The 17,017-nt window shown below is 42.8% G+C and overlaps 2 protein-coding genes across 3 annotated transcripts in view; one reads left to right on the top strand and one right to left on the bottom strand.

The window, feature by feature from the left end:
* The window catches only part of LOC308385722 (uncharacterized protein), a 93,336-nt gene that overhangs the window by 64,879 nt on the left and 11,440 nt on the right, over positions 1-17,017 (bottom strand). The gene's annotated exons all lie outside the window — the stretch shown is intronic.
* LOC308385726 (uncharacterized protein) lies at positions 210-9,203 on the top strand. 2 transcript variants are annotated; one of them, XM_080864858.1, is made up of 4 exons: positions 210-294; positions 547-919; positions 6,570-7,752; positions 8,116-9,203. In XM_080864858.1, the coding sequence occupies exon 3, from the start codon at positions 6,693-6,695 to the stop codon at positions 7,749-7,751; it is 1,059 nt and encodes a 352-aa protein (XP_080720984.1). In that variant the 5' UTR covers positions 210-294; positions 547-919; positions 6,570-6,692; the 3' UTR covers position 7,752; positions 8,116-9,203. The 2 variants fall into 2 exon arrangements, with proteins under 2 accessions (XP_080720984.1, XP_080720983.1); XM_080864857.1 differs by lacking the exon at positions 210-294 and having other exon boundaries at positions 385-919.

A 17,017-nucleotide genomic window follows, 5' to 3' on the forward strand; every position in this document is an offset into this window, starting at 1 on the left:
CTTAAAAACATATTTTATCCTTTTAAGAGTAAATAAATCTGAAAGCTTTTCCATCCTAAAAGAGGACAACAATGTGTAGTTTATGATGTTCTAAAGGTTTCAGCATCTTTTTGAATTTGTCACGTGTGGAAAGGTATGAGTGAGCCTTTGTATCTTACTGTGAGTGATGCTCATCAGCACACAAACCCAGAGTTTCTCTACAGGAACACAGAGAGAGTTATTCCCTGTACTGTAAGGACACATTCAGCATTGTGCAGTAAATCCAGATCAGCCCAGTTAAATGATTACATGGATGTGAGTGTGATCGTCAGAGCAGCACTGATCAGTGTCAGGTTATAATGACCAAGGTGTACACAAACACTAAGTTTGAGTGTGTGCAGTGAGACTTCAGTCAAAGCATTTAACTGAGGTGTGAAAAAATAAGCTGAACTCTACAGCTTGTTGTGGTCCCCTGTGGCTTGACACGCCTTCCATCTGTTCTCCAGCATTTTAAATTACAGTCATAAAATATCTCCACATGTTGCTCCTCTTTCTCACTCTCTGCAGTCCAAATGCGTCTTCTGAGCACATCTGAGTCACGTGACGGCAAAGTAACAAATCCCAGCAGGGCAGGAAGAAGGGGGCGGAGCAAAGTGCGTCTGCCGCATAAGAAGAGGTGTTCACACAGACAGAGCTGTTTTTACATCCACAGCGAGTAAAGAAGTGAATCTACAGGAGAGAAACAAACTAACGTATCGATCAAAAACCACTACCAACGTCTGGATCGATATCTGCATCGATCCGCCCATCCTTGTCTCCTGGATCGTAGCTGAGATCAGCGTGAACCACGTGGGTCTCTGCTCCCTGATCTGTTTCCTGTGTTTGGAAAGAGTTCCAGCTTCATCACGGAGTTTCTCTCGGTTTGTGGGCTCATCTAAAGGTAAGCACCGAGCTAACTTCAACACTAGATTTACTAACCCTGCGCAAATTTGCAGAAATCCCCTGAACCCAACACCTACTAGAATTACTGACTTTTTTATTTTCTGGTGAAAGTCCCGAGGTGTTACAGTTTTTTTTGTATGCTTAAGCACATTTTTTGTAACTATTGGCTAATTTTGCAAAACTCTTCACACAAATAAGAAAACCTGTCACCCAGTAATCAAAACATTGTAGTTCTCTTGCAAAAGCAAACACAGCTAGATTAACTCTTCACACCTTCGTAAAAATGGTGTTTCCGTATCAAACAGTACACACAAGCCATCATCTACTAAGCACACAATGCGCCAACTGCACACTGATGGTATGAATACAAAACACTTCTGGCTTTTGCTTTCTCTGTGCACAAGGTAGGCTATGTCAGTTTGAGCTCATACTTCTGTCATAGATCCATAAGCATAGAGGGATCCAAACTTCAAGTACTGGTGTTTATTCAAACACATCAAAACAAACACAAGTGTTTATTTCCAAGTATAGGATTATTTGCAATCGCCATAATGACTATATGGGTTACTTGGTCTGCAGTGAACATGCTTCCTCTGCCCCCAGCATCTGGTCATCTAGCAATTCTTTAAAGTAACAATTTCAGTATTTTTACATCAATGGTATTGGTGTGTTTCTCACTGGCATATGGCAGTGCTACAAATCTTTGTGCGAAGTGACTGTACTAACCGACCCTCAGGGTCATTCCACGGTTGATTACATGGTCCACTATTGTAGCTCTGATGTTATCAGCAATTCTATTTCTTACTCTTCCTACCCTTCCTCTCCGCTCCTCCTTGTCCTTGTCGTCCTCTTCATCCTACTTCTTCACCTCCACGTCCTCTTCCTCGGCCTCCTCTACTTCTCACTCTTTCTGCTCCCACCATTGTACTCCGCACACACAGCTTACCTGTATTATAGTGCTTAGGCTGATTGCAAAGTGAACTAATTATCTAAAAAAGTTTTCACATGTGAAAGTGTGCCAGACAGTTGGCAAATTAGTGTTAATGATAGCCATACATGTGTATACTTTTGCTAGGAGTGTGTTGGAAATTTGGTAATTGAGTGTTGTGCAGTGAATTGTGCCTACAGTTTTGCAAAGTGTGTGTTACAAAATTGCAAACTGAGTGCAAAGCAGTTTTTGTGCTTTTAGTTTTGCAAACTCAGTGAGTGGTTTTGCTATAAGTCTGAATAGTTTTAGAGATTGTGCTACAGGAATCACAGTTAGGGTTTAAGCAATCAGAAAAAACTGTAATCACCCCTGCTGAGATTTGTACAGGTCATATGCTCGATTCACATCCTGCTTTTGTTGTGCAAAGCATCCATTGTCTTTGAGGCCTGGCACATTTGCTTTTGCACACACATACAAGCGCTGCAAATCTGTGTTTATTTGACAGTGTAAGACAAAAGCAGCAAAAATAAAAACTCTACCAAGAGTACAGTCTTAAACGCTCACTATACAAACAATCTGGAGACATAAATATGGACACGTGTATTGAAAAATATTGATATATATATCTTAGGGCTGCCACGATTAGTCAACTAGTCTCGATTACGTCAACAATCAAAATCATCAACGACTAATTTAATAGACGACACGTCGTTTGAAGCTGTGTGTGTGTGTGTGTTTGTATATATGTGTATGTATATATATGTATATGTATGTGTATATGTATATATATGTGTATATATATATGTATGTATAAAAGAAAAAACACCCAGCACGCCCCTGCGGGCGGTTTATCCTTCAAGCTCAGGTCCTCTACCAGAGGCCTGGGAGCTTGAGGGTCCTGCGCAGTATCTTAGCTGTTCCCAGGACTGCGCTCTTCTGGACAGAGATCTCCGATGTTGTTCCCGGGATCTGCTGGAGCCACTCGCCTAGCTTGGGAGTCACCGCACCTAGTGCTCCGATTACCACGGGGACCACCGTTACCTTCACCCTCCACATCCTCTCGAGCTCTTCTCTGAGCCCTTGGTATTTCTCCAGCTTCTCGTGTTCCTTCTTCCTGATATTGCTGTCATTGGGAACCGCTACATCGATCACTACGGCCGTCTTCTTCTGTTTGTCTACCACCACTATGTCCGGTTGGTTAGCCACCACCATTTTGTCCGTCTGTATCTGGAAGTCCCACAGGATCTTAGCTCGGTCATTCTCCACCACCCTTGGGGGCGTCTCCCATTTTGACCTCGGGACTTCCAGGTTATACTCGGCACAGATGTTCCTGTACACTATGCCGGCCACTTGGTTATGGCGTTCCATGTATGCCTTGCCTGCTAGCATCTTGCACCCTGCTGTTATGTGCTGGATTGTCTCTGGGGCATCTTTACACAGCCTGCACCTGGGGTCTTGCCTGGTGTGATAGACCCCAGCCTCTATGGATCTTGTACTCAGAGCTTGTTCTTGTGCTGCCATGATTAGTGCCTCTGTGCTGTCTTTCAGTCCAGCTTTGTCCAGCCACTGGTAGGATTTCTGGATATCAGCCACCTCCTCTATCTGCCGGTGGTACATACCGTGCAGGGGCCTGTCCTTCCATGATGGTTCCTCGTCTCCTTCCTCTTTCTTGGGTTTCTGCTGCCTGAGGTATTCACTGAGCACTCGGTCAGTTGGGGCCATCTTCCCAATGTATTCTTGGATGTTCGTTGTCTCATCCTGGACTGTGGTGCTGACACTCACCAGTCCCCGGCCCCCTTCCTTCCGCTTAGCGTACAGCCTCAGGGTGCTGGACTTGGGGTGAAACCCTCCATGCATGGTAAGGAGCTTTCTTGTCTTTATGTCAGTGGCTTCTATCTCCTCCTTTGGCCAGCCTATTACCCCAGCAGGGTACCTGATCACGGGCAGGGCGTACGTGTTGATGGCCCGGATCTTGTTCTTACCATTCAGCTGACTCCTCAGGACTTGCCTGACCCTCTGCAGGTACTTGGTGGTTGCAGCTTTTCTAGCGGCCTCTTCATGGTTCCCATTCGCCTGCGGGATCCCCAGGTACTTGTAACTGTCCTCTATGTCTGCAATGTTGCCTTCTGGTAGTTCAATCCCCTCAGTTCTGACTACCTTCCCTCTCTTTGTTACCATCCGACTACACTTCCCCAGTCCGAACGACATTCCAATGTCATTGCTGTATAGCCTGGTAGTGTGGATCAGTGAATCGATGTCTCGTTCACTCTTGGCATACAGCTTGATGTCATCCATGTACAGGAGGTGGCTGACAACTGCTCCGTTCCGTAGTCGGTATCCGTAGCCAGTCTTGTTAATGATCTCACTGAGGGGGTTCAGGCCTATGCAGAACAGCAGTGGGGACAGAGCATCTCCTTGGTAGATCCCGCACTTGATGGTGACTTGTGCTATGGGCTTGGAGTTGGCCTCTAGTGTTGTACGCCACATCCCCATTGAGTTCCTGATGAAGGCTCTTAGGGTCCCATTGATCTTGTACAATTCTAGGCATTCCAGTATCCAGCTGTGGGGCATTGAGTCATAGGCCTTCTTGCTCTCTGGTCTTCCTAAGAAGAATATTTCAACTTTACAACTCGGCAGCTCGCGTGCTGACGAAGACCAGAGGGCGGGCCCACATTACACCGGTTTTAGAATCGCTGCATTGGCTCCCCGTGTGTTTCAGGATCGATTTTAAAGTTCTTTTATTGGTTTTTAAATGTCTTAATGGTCTTGGGCCTTCTTATCTCTCAGATCTGCTTTTACCATATGAACCCTCGCGGACCCTGAGGTCCTCTGGTATTGGCCTTTTGATTGTCCCTAAAGTCAGGACACATACTCACGGAGAGGCAGCTTTTCAGTGGTATGGTCCTCGTCTGTGGAACAGCCTGCCGGAGGAGCTCAGGGCCGCAGAGAACGTACATGTTTTTAAGAACAGGCTCAAGACCCACCTTTTTAATTTAGCTTTTACTTAGCGTTTATTTATTTTATGCTTATTTATTCTATCCTGTTATTCTATTATTAATTTAGGCTTTACCTAATATTTATTGATTTTATTCTTATTCATTTTTTAATCTTCTTACTCTATTTATATGTATATTTATATTGTATCCCGTTCTTATTTATTTTATCATTTTACCCTGTATATAGCCTATTGTGGCATATCTCCAGTGTTTCCTCGGAGGGGGCTCTCTGCACCGGGGCTGTGATCGACCGTGGCTGCTGGGTCTCTGGGGGTCCTCTCAGCCTGGCTGGGGGGCTCCTTTGCCTCCCTCCTGCTGTGTGCCCAGCCTATGTGTGTATTCACATCATTTATGTTAATGAGAGTGTGGGGAGTGAGTTGGAGGGTGGGGTGGGCTGCTTTTAACTATGTAAAGCACTTTGTGCTACATTTTTTGTATGAAAAGTGCTTTATAAATAAAGATTGATTGATTGATTGATTGATTGTAATCAATCCAGGCAGTGCACAGGTTGGTCAGTCTGGTCTTGCAGTCTCGGCTGACTGTTCTGTCTACCAGTAGCTGGTGTTTTGCGCCTCTGGTATTCTTGCCAATTCCTTTCTGTGTCCCACTCATGTATTGACCCATGTGCCTGTTCACCTTAGCCGATATAATGCCTGACAGGAGCTTCCATGTAATACTGAGGCAGGTTATTGGTCGGTAGTTGGAGGGGACCAGTCCCTTCTTGGGGTCCTTGGGGATCAGGACCGTCCGACCTTCGGTTAGCCATTCCGAGTGTCTCTCGTTAACTAGCAGCTGGTTCATTTGTGCTGCCAGACGCTCGTGGAGTGCAGTCAGCTTCTTCAGCCAGTAGGCGTGAACCATGTCGGGCCCTGGTGCTGTCCAACTCTTCATACTAGGGACCCTTTCTTGGATATCTGCCACTGTGATGGTTACTGGACCCTGTTCAGGGAGGTCGCTGTGGTCTGCCCTCAGATCCAATAGCCACTGAGCATTGCCGTTATGGGTTGCGTCCTTCTCCCATATGCTCTTCCAGTATTGCTCCGTCTCTAGCCTTTGGGGTGCTGTTCTCTTATTATTATTGTTCCCTTGCCACTGAGAGTACACCTTTGCTGGTTCTGTGGAGAACAGCTGGTTTATTCTCCTGCCCTCTATCTCTCTGGTGTACCTCCTCAAGCGGCTGGCCAAGGCTGTGAGTCTTTGCTTGGCAGTTTCCAAGGCCTCAGGTATGGACAGCTTGCTGTATTTCTTATGCACCTTCTTTGTTGCACCTTTCTGCAACTCCGTTAGTTGGCTAAACTCGCTCCGTGCTACTTTGATCTTACCCTCTAGCCTCCTTCTCCATGGAGGGTACTACCCCTTGTGGCTGTTCAACTTGTAGCCAAGCATCTCACTGATCACTATATATATATATATATATATATATATATATATATATATATCCTGTGCTAATCTCTCTGAGCAGGCGTACAGGCACTTTGGAGGCCAAATGTCTCTCACCTTTGCCCTAGAAACAAGTCTATTATTTATCTGTGTCTGTAAGTGTGTTTGCATTGACCCTCAAAAGACTGAATACCAACTCTCATGAGCACATTTGCAATGTGTGTATGAAAATAAGTATAACTACTTATTTAATAAAAGGTCACAAAATACCACTAATAAAAGGCCGGTTAGAATAATGTATTTCCCACAACTCACTGCCTCTGTTTGTATCTCTGTCACTGCAGGACCAACGTGGATCGAGAAGTCAGCGCTCTCAGGAGCCCAACAAATTCGTTGAAGAAAGAAGTGGAAGAAAAAAATACTGTGACGAGTTTGGGAAAGACATTACTGTGAAAGCTTCCCTAAAAATGCATCAGGTCATTCACACCAGAGAGAGACCGTTCAGCTGTGACGAGTGTGGAAAGTCTTTTTCCTGGAAGAAAGCCCTAAAAAGACACCATCTCATCCACAGTGGACTTAAAGCGTACAGCTGTGATGAGTGTGGAAAGTCTTTTACCCACTCTGGAAACTTAAAAGCACACCAACTCATCCACACTGGAGAGAGACCATTCAGCTGTGATGAGTGTGGAAAGTCTTTTACCCACTCTGGAAACTTAAAAGCACACCAACTGATCCACACTGGAGAGAGACCGTTCAGCTGTGATGAGTGTGGAAAGTCTTTTACCCACTCTGGAAGCTTAAAAACACACCAACTGATCCACACTGGAGAGAGACCATTCAGCTGTGATGAGTGTGGAAAGTCTTTTACCCACTCTGGAAGCTTAAAAGCACACCAACTGATCCACACTGGAGAGAGACCGTTCAGCTGTGATGAGTGTGGAAAGTCTTTTACCCACTCTGGAAACTTAAAAGCACACCAACTGATCCACACTGGAGAGAGACCATTCAGCTGTGACGAGTGTGGAAAGTCTTTTAGCAAGTCTGGAAGCTTAAAAATACACCAACTCATCCACAGTGGAGAGAAACCATTCAGCTGTGACGAGTGTGGAAAGTGTTTTACCCATTCTGGAAGCTTAAAAACACACCAACTGATCCACAGTGGAGTTAAAGCGTACAGCTGTGATCAGTGTGGCAGAGCTTTTACTCACAGTAGCAGCTTACAGAGTCATCTAGTTACCCACTCTGGAATTAAGGCATACAGCTGTGACATTTGTGGAAAAACTTTCAGCCGGATAGGGAGGCGAAATACACACCTACGCATTCACACCAGACATGATGTGTACAGTTGTGATCAGTGTGGCAAACACTTTGCTACAAACACAGAGTTACGATGTCACATGTTTACCCACTCTGAGGAGAGCCCTTATAAATGTGACCTGTGTGAGAAGACTTTTAAATCTCCACATTCTCTGAGACGACACCAACAGATCCACACCAGAAAGACTCTACAAGTGCAGTTACTGTGAGGTATGTATTTTTATGTTTATCTTGTCAGCCCGACTGTTTGAAACAACTCTGCTCATCAAATTGTGTTAGCATGTTAGCAATTCTACTGCATGGAAAGGCAGCTCTGAATGATTATTCAGACTCTGATCACAGGTTTTTAGGGATAGTGTTTGAGAATTGTATTACTGTTATTGTAGCATTAAACTAGTATTAATTTAATGTTTTTACTCTTATCGTTTTTATAGCACATTAAATTGAGCTGAGTGTGATAATGTAATCAGTAAAATGTAATTGGACTTTGGCAGAGATGCTCTTTATTTCAGGCGACGTTCAGGATAAAAATGTTGACGGACTGACTTACACTGTCTTTGTGTCTTTGTTTAGAAGCAGAGCAACACAGATGGATCAAGTTCTCAACCCTGTCATCGCTATGGGAAAGACTTTTGTTGTGACCTTTGTGGAAAAACATGAAGTCATTGAAGGACTCTGAAAATACATCAACGTAGACACACTGGAGACGAAATGAACTACTGTAAAGAATGCAGGAGAGGCTTCACCACTTCAAAGCACTTCAAACAATATGAACTCACTCACAGTGGCGTTAAAAAGCATGTCTGCGATCAGTGTAGGTCATCCTTCATCAGTGCACGTCAGCTTGAAAAGCATAAACGAGTCCACACATGAGAGAAACCATACAAGTGCAGACACTGTGACAAAACCTTTTCGCAATCATGTGATCATACTAAGCATGAACGCAGACGCATGAAAGAGAACTTCATCTGTGAAAGAGTTTGAGTAATCTCAGTTCATACTCCACTCACAAACGATTCCATGTTACAAATAAACTGTTACGTCTTGATTCCCGCTTTTAAGTTAATCTTGTAAACAGTACATTTGCATAACGACTGAAACCAGCCCAATGAATGAACCAATGGGCTGTGAGGTCAGTTTCTTCATCATTAATATGCAAATTCTTATGACCATTGATCAACAACCACTGGTCAATGGCCATGAGTACCATTCACAGAGTAAAAATTTGCATAATGATTATGAAGGAACTGTTTTACTGTTACCAATGTTCAAAAACATTTACTAAATTATCTCCTCTGTGCAAACATCAGCGTGATGCAGGACGGAAATCACTCCCATCTCTGGATCACAGTGAATCTGAAGAGACAGAAAGATCCTCTTCTGGTTTCAGGGTCAGACTTAAACCCTTGAGATCAGGCTCCACAGAGTTCAGGTGGAGTCTTCTGTAAAGATCTGATTAGACACCTATGAATGAAAATGTGCCTCTCGTTACATTTTAAGCTTTCTAAACTGTTCTACTGTAGTGTTTGTGTTGAGTGGTTAGCTTTGTTCCAGCAGTTTGATTAAGAAATCTGTTTCCTGTTATATTTTTATTGAATGCATTGATCCATGTGTTCTGCAGTTTTTTTTCAGCTTGTTTGTGTAATGAAATCTTGCAACAGTTAAACCAAAATTTTACATGTTAAATAAAGAAATGGTTTACTGACAAAGAGTTTGAGCCGTGATGTCATTTCCTGTATATCAGAGCAACACCTGAAGTGACCAGTGTTTAAAGTCAGAGTCAAATTTTGTGTCAGCTTGACCTTGTGAAAACTGCTTGGCGATGCTTCACTATGTTATCTGCTAACTGTTGGGGCGTAGAAGGACGAAACTCCCAGGGTGACCAGTGCCAGGAGCTTCCTGATGCAGAGAGTTGAGTGTGGGGGATATAAAGGAGAAGCTGAGGCATCCCAAGGTTAAAGCTGGGATAACTGAACTTTAATGTTTGATGTGTGTTTTGGCTCTCCTGCGCGCAGTAATTAATAGCTTGAACACAGCAGAGCTTGATATAAAGACCTTACAATTGAATTGAATTAAATTGGTTATTTAGTAGGTCTAAAGGGTTAAACTGCGTCCTCACTTCTGCTTCATGAATATGAAGGGTTGTAGTGGGAGAAGGTGGTGTGAAATCCTCATAGGTGTGAAGTGAGAAGGGGGCTCCTGTGGGTGAAGTCTTTGATAGCGTTGATGGCTCTGTTGTGGGGGGAGTGGGGAAGGTGGGAGGATGAGTGACCAAAGTGTCTCGTTTGAGGTGTGAAAGCTGCTCGATGTCTCATCAAACCAGCAGTAAAAGTCATTGAGGGTGTTGGCCAACAGCAAGTCGTCAGTGGAGTAGGGCTGTGTGCTTCCTGAAGTGAAAATCTGGCATTTAAAGATGAATGGGGAAAACTCGCTCACAGCTGACTAATGAACATTTGCATGCATGCTTAAGAACTGCATTGAGCACGTTTCACCCAAGGTTTAAAATTCTGCCTGCAAATGTCAGAGATGTACTCGTCTGTGTCCATATTTTCTCCAGCATATGGGGGGTTCCCATCATAATGAGTCTTTTGGTAAGAGGTGATAAAGAACCTAATCAAAATTTCCATCCAAATTCCCTCCATCTTTGTGAGCTAGTGCATTTCAGTTCATCCTGTGTTATGCACACACCTCCCTCCTTCTCCCATCTTATTTGTAAAGAACGTATACAAACAGGAAATGTGTTTTTTGTTGACGTCACCACTATATGCCTTTTTGAGCATTGCTATCAAATCTACATTAGTGTCCGACACCACTCTAATTGTCCTCTTTATATAGTGTCTTATTAACAAATATCGTCATAAATCCTGTCTTTCCAGATTGTATTTTTGTTTCAATGTATCAACACTAATAAAATTTCCATCTTTAATCAAGCTATCAAATATAGGCAATCCTTTAGCAGACCAACTTTTAAGACATGAGTCCAGTTTTTTGGGGGTAATGTCAGAGACATAAGCATACCATTTAAATAATACCAAGTCTTGTTCTAGTTTAAATCCAAATATATATATTGTTAATTAAATGTTAAATAAAAAATATAAAAAGTTGCATTTCCTGCAAAAATGCAGTGTGGTGGAATCTGATGAAAACGGCAGGAAAATCTCCCTTTTAACAGGAAAGCAGAACTCTCAAATAACCAGGAAGTGGCGGCCATCTGGCACAACCGGTTGGGGTGAGGGAAGGAAGACAGGAGAAAAGACAGACAGAGATTAATAACAAGTATGATTCAATGCAGAGAGGTCTATTAACAGTGTTGGGAAGGTTACTTTTAAAATGTATTCCACTACAGATTACAGAACTTTGTTGTCTGGGTCAAGTTTGCTATCCAGAGACAGAGAGAGGCATTGAAAGGCTGCTCCAACGGAACTTATTGTTTCAGAGGAAAACACGAACACAGCGTACAGTCGAGTCTTAATAACGTACTTACAACTGGGCTTTTGGCTGCAGTGATTATTATTGTATTTACATGCTTCCAGCTCCTGTTTCTGCTCTATGACAACTCGTACTTTTCTCCTTTTTCTCCCTCCTCGCTCACAGACACATCACGGGTATGGCAGTCCATTCTCCCTGCAGCACGGACTAATAATAATGATAATAATAATAATGGATACTTTATTGATCCCCATGGGGAAATTACTTGTTTTTCTCTGCATTTGACCCATTCACTCAGTGAAGCAGTGGGCAGCCCACTAAGCAGGCGCCCGGGGAGCAGTGTGTAGGGACGGTACCTTGCTCAGGGGTACCTCAGGGTAGCCGTTAAGTGGATTCGAACCGCCGACCTTCCGATCATGGGGCGACCACTTTACCTACTGAGCTATCCCTGCCCCATGAGGCTACATTCTTTAGCACTATGCTTGTAACACTCTTATTGCCTTCAAATTATTTTTAAAAATATTTCTTCACTTCATTATGAGACGCGAGATTGAGACACGGGCATTAGGGCCTCTTAATGCGTGGAATTACCAAAAATAGAGGGTATAGCCAAACATATTGTGGCGAGCTCAGACGGGGAGGAGACAGATGTGTCGTTTGGTCTTGTTTGTGAGAAGCTTTTGTCACAGTGTCTAAACCTGTATGGTTTCTCTCCTGTGTGGACATGTTTGTGTCTTTTGAGCTGACTTGCAGTGGTGAAGGATGACCCACACTGATCACAGACATGCTTTTTAACCCCACTGTGAATGAGTTCATGCTGTTTTAAGTCCTTTGGTCTGGGGAAGCCTTTCTCACATTCTTTGCAGTAGTTCATTTTGTCTGCAGTGTGTCTATGTTGATGTATTTTTAGGGTCTTTTGATGACTGAAAGTTTTTCCACAAAGGTCACAATGAAAGTCTTTCCCACCACCATTTTAATCCTGAACATCGCCTGAAATAAAGAGCATCTTTGCCAACGTCCAGTTATCTTTTATTGCTTACATTATAACACTTAGCTCAGTTTAATGTGCTACAAAAACTATAATAGTAACAAAAGTATTATAATAATTAGAGAGATACTGACCTAAATTACTAGATCGGATATCGGAGAGAAATAAAAAATGTTATCCGATCCATTAAATATCACAAAAGCACCTCACAAAACTTGCGACACGGCGAAACCGAGCTCAAAACCTTAGCACGTCGGAGCACTACGTGTCAATCATGGAGCTGATCAATGATCAGCTGATCAGCTTTTCTGATGGCTGGTAACTGTGCAGGGGCGGATCTAGCAAAGTGTAGCCAGGGGGGCCGATAGGGCATGAACAGGGAAAAGGCGGTACAAAGACATACTTTTCTTTCTTATTCTCATGTGTAGCTTTTATTAAATACATATCTGGATCTTACAACCAAAGTTTTTATCTGATGTACAATGTATAGAAGTCCATTACTGTATATAGTAACTATTAAGTCTAATATACCCTAGTAAGCTATAGTACTTTTTCCTTTGGAAAGATACCATCTATGTAGTCTACAATTCTGTTGAAGAAAGATGTTGAATCTATGTAATTATTGTAGAAAAAGTACTGATTTCTGTGCATAATTTTTTTTTTTTTTACATGTGCATTAAATTAAAGACAATTACGTCAGTTAAGCATTATGAGGTTGAGGGTGGGGAGGATGGTTCCCCTTTTTTTTCCTGGGAATTTGCAACCCTATTAGTTAGGTTGCTTAATATAGCCACTAAAAACTGAATAAAAAAACAGAATACGGAGGATGGTGCAGGTTTAAGTTTAATAGATTGATCAGTATTGCTGAACTATGAAATATTTTGGGTGTAGTGTATTTTTTGCATAAAGGTATAACAGAATAGTTAGTTTCGCTTGTTTTTTTTTAAACTTTGAGTAGCAACTTGTACAAAATGCAGCAAGATATAAAAAAATGTTTATTCATTATAAAATACGCTATATTGGATTTATATCGGTATCAGCAGATTTCCAAATTTATCATCATTTATGATATGGTTATCGGTATCGGACATAAAAAGTGGTATTGTGCCATCTCTAATAATAATACTAAATTAATGATACGACAAGAGTAATATAATTCTCAAATACTATCACTAAAAAAACTGTGATTCAAATCTAAATAATCACTCAGAGCTGCTTTTCCATCCAGTAAAATTACTAACATACTAACACAATGTAATGAGCAGAGTTCGAATGAGATGAACAGGCTTCTGTCGGGGGGAGCCAAATAATCTCTCTCAGTTCTGCTGAAAATTCATGCAGGCAGACTTTAGACTTCAGTTTGACGGCTCACCATGCAGCAAATCACATACTAAGACAACCTAGCTTCATATGATTAATTGAAAGGAGAAAGGGAGGAGATGCTCTAAACACAGCGAGTGAAGTGGTACAAACCAGGTACACAGATCAATAGAGAGAGAAAAAGAGTTTCGAGAACAATTGAAGAATGAGAGAAAAGGAGCAGCATCTGGCTGCATTTCAGTGGAGACTGTTTGTAAAATGAGAAGCTGGCTAAAATGAAAGCCATTTTTATTTTCAGCCATTTTCCATCATGAAGGTGTCGTGGAATTTTTCATAAAGTCTGCAAGACTTCCCCTTTCACATCCAAGGCCAGAGCTATTGCTACACTCATATGGAAAACGACTCCATTTACATTTGGGTCTGCGGTCCCCCCTGCACTTTGCTTTAGCTATGGAGCCACTAGCCGTTGCAATTAGTAACTGTGAAACCCATCATAACTTTATATGCACATCATGTGGTACTAACATTGTCAGATGCCAGCCGCTCATTGCCTGCCCTGCTTCACCCCATCGACAAACACCCCATCGACAAATTTGGGCATCACTAACCCCTCATATGGAAGCGAATAAGAGATGTGAGATGAACAAAATACAAGAAAAACTCATCCAAATGACTTCATTCTCAGTTAACGGCATGTGAAGAACAAACACATACAGTGGTTCCTTTCCTTCTTACTAGGATGGATGCAGAATTATATTATACAGCTGACACCACCTCAGCATTAAATACTGTTATTTTGTATTTTTTCACAGCCCAGTTAAAGGCTTTGGCTGAATTTACACTTCACACATTTTAATATCAAACTTAGTGTTTGTGTACATCTTGGTCATTATAACCTGACACTGATCAGTGCTGCTCTGATGATCACACTCACATCCATGTAATCGTTTAACTCGGTGATCTGGATTTACTGCACAATGCTGAATGTGTCCTTACAGTACAGGGAATAACTCTCTCTGTGTTCCTGTAGAGAAACTCTGGGTTTGTGTGCTGACGAGCATCACTCACAGTACGATACAAAGACTCACTCATACCTTTCCACACATGTGACAAATTCAAAAAGCTGCTGAAACTTTTAGAACATCATAAACTACACATTGTTGTACTCTTTTAGGATGGAAAAGCTTTCAGATTTATTTAGTCTTAAAAGGTAAACGTTGTTTTGCATTTAGGAGAATGTTTAAATAAGTCATACACACAGGAATTACAAAGTCTGAGGCACACCATTAACCTCAAATTTCACTAAACCTAACACTGAAACAATCTTCTGTATGTTGATGTGTGATTGTTATTGCAGTGTCAACTCCTCACGCTGAGTGTTCAGAGGCGAGTCCTCTCATTGTTCCTCAGTAACACAGTTTTCATCAAACAGAGCAGAAATGAACAGACATGAGCGTCTCTTTTCTCGGCTCTGTGTGCACAGCGAGGGACTTCTCTCTGCTGAATTTGTGACAAAGTGTTAGTGTGTTTAGTTTTTCAGTTGGGTTTTATTTCAATCATAACAACAGTCTCCTTCAAGTACTTTACATGGTAAGGTAGACCCTACTACAGGGATCCCCAATCCCCTGACTCTGGTCCAAATCTGGACCCCAAGAGGGTTTTGTCTGGGCAGCCAAACATTTTTTCGTTTAGTATGTAGTTGGAGATTTTATTCCTTCCTGTAGTCTTGTTTTCTAATTCAAACGTGCTTTTACCATTAACGACCCCCCCCCCCCTTTTTTTTTTAAAACCCGTGTGTATATTTATAGCATCCTCCTTATGCATTTCATGCATGTGTTATTTTCAGACATATGGGGGTTATGTGACCCCCCTCCTCCTCATCAGTAATGATCTAGTCTGGTATTTACTTGGGCGTGAGCCAATTAACCAATACCTACCTATTATATGTCAGCTGACCTATCTATGAAGTTTTGACTGGTTAATTTGAAGTTTTTTCTGTTTCCTGTCTTTTATTTAAGCAATTTTTACAATGTTTTACTATGACCCTGATGAAGGCCACAAGCCGAAACGCGTTGGTCAATTATTAAAGTTGTTCATCTTCCCTCAAGTGTTGCTGGAGTTCCTGCTTTGTGAATTCTTTCATCCTCTCCATGCACCTTGGAAACAGGTGAAGTTGTCCCAGAAAATTTTTGCGGAGATTTTATTCCTGCCATCTGTGGGCAACTCTTGAACAGGCGTGACGCAGCCTGTAAAATAAATAAATAAAAATAAACATTTAAAAAAGTGATAAGCAGATTGAAATATACATGAATGCAGGTGATGATCAGTGCATGGGACAGATGCAGTGAACACAGCGTAGGGTCATGTGTTAGTGGTGGGAACAGTCATACGGTTATTGTTCATGTGTCCAACAGCAGAGGGGAAGAAACTGTTCTTATGGCGAGAGGTTCTGGTCCGAATGGACCGGAGCCTCCTGCCTGAGGGGAGCAGGTCAAACAGACTGTGTCCAGGGTGAGAAGGGTCAGTTGTGATCCGAGCTGCACGCCCCAGTGCCTGGAGGTGTACAGGTCCTGCAGAGATGGGAGTCTGCAGCCAATCACCTTCTCAGCAGAGCGCACAAAACACTGCAGTCTCTGTTTGTAAGAGGTGGCGACTCCAGCGTACCACACGGTGATGGAGGAGGTGAGGATGGACTCGATGATTGCAGTGTAGAATTGCATCATCGTCCGTGTTGGCAGGTTGAATTTCTTCAGCTGCCTCAGGAAGTACATCCTCTGCTGGGCTTTCTTAATGACGGAGGTGATGGTGGGCTCCCACTTCAGATCCTGGGTGATGGTGGTACCCAGGAAGTGGAATGAGTCCACAGTGGTGATGAGGGTGTCAGTCAGGATGATGTGGGGGCTGTGTGCTTCCTGAAGTCCACAATAATTTCCACTGTCATTGTTTAGCACCAGGTTGTTGCGGCTGCACCAGGACACCAGACGTTCAACCTCCATCCTGTAGGCAGACTCATCCCTGTCCGAGATGAGTCGATAACAGTGGTGTCATCTGCAAACTTCACTAGCTTGACAGACTAGTGGTTGGAGGTGCAGCATTTGGTGTACAGCAGGGGTGGGCAACTCCAGGCCTCGAGGGCTGGTGTCCTGCAGATTGGAGATTTGTCCTTGATCCAACACAGCTGATTCAAATGGCTAAAGTACTTCCTCAATGTATTTTGTAGTTCTCCAGAGGCCTGGTAATAAACTAATCATTTGATTCAGGTGTGTTGACCCAGGGTGAGATGTAAAACCTGCAGGACACCGGTGCTCGAGGCCTGGAGTTGCCCACCCTGGAGTACAGGGAGAAGAGCAAAGGACAATTAGTGGATGACTATGGTAGGGGACTCATTTTCACAGGAAGTAAAGTTTATTTATTAAGTGCTTTTCATAGACAGGTAGTCACAAAGCGCTGTACACAAAGATTAAATTAAACAGTCCGATAAATAGCAAATTATATACACAATATAGAGGTTATGTCATGGTCCTGGGCCATGTTGGCCCAGTATTCTTGTTTCCTTGTATTTTCGCTCCTTATTTAGGCCATGTTTTCTGAGGTGTCCTGTTGTGGTGTTCCCTAAGTGTTTTCCCTTTGTGACTCTTACCCCCTTTGTGCCCCTCTGTGTATTTATGAGCTCTCGTCTCTCTTTGTGTTTATTCCATGTTTCCCCCAGCCTGTTATGTCTGTGTTCTCCCCGTGCTC

The sequence above is a fragment of the Rhamphochromis sp. 'chilingali' genome (genome assembly GCF_963969265.1).
Source record: "Rhamphochromis sp. 'chilingali' genome assembly, chromosome: 18".
Classification (NCBI taxonomy): Eukaryota; Metazoa; Chordata; class Actinopteri; order Cichliformes; family Cichlidae; genus Rhamphochromis; species Rhamphochromis sp. 'chilingali'.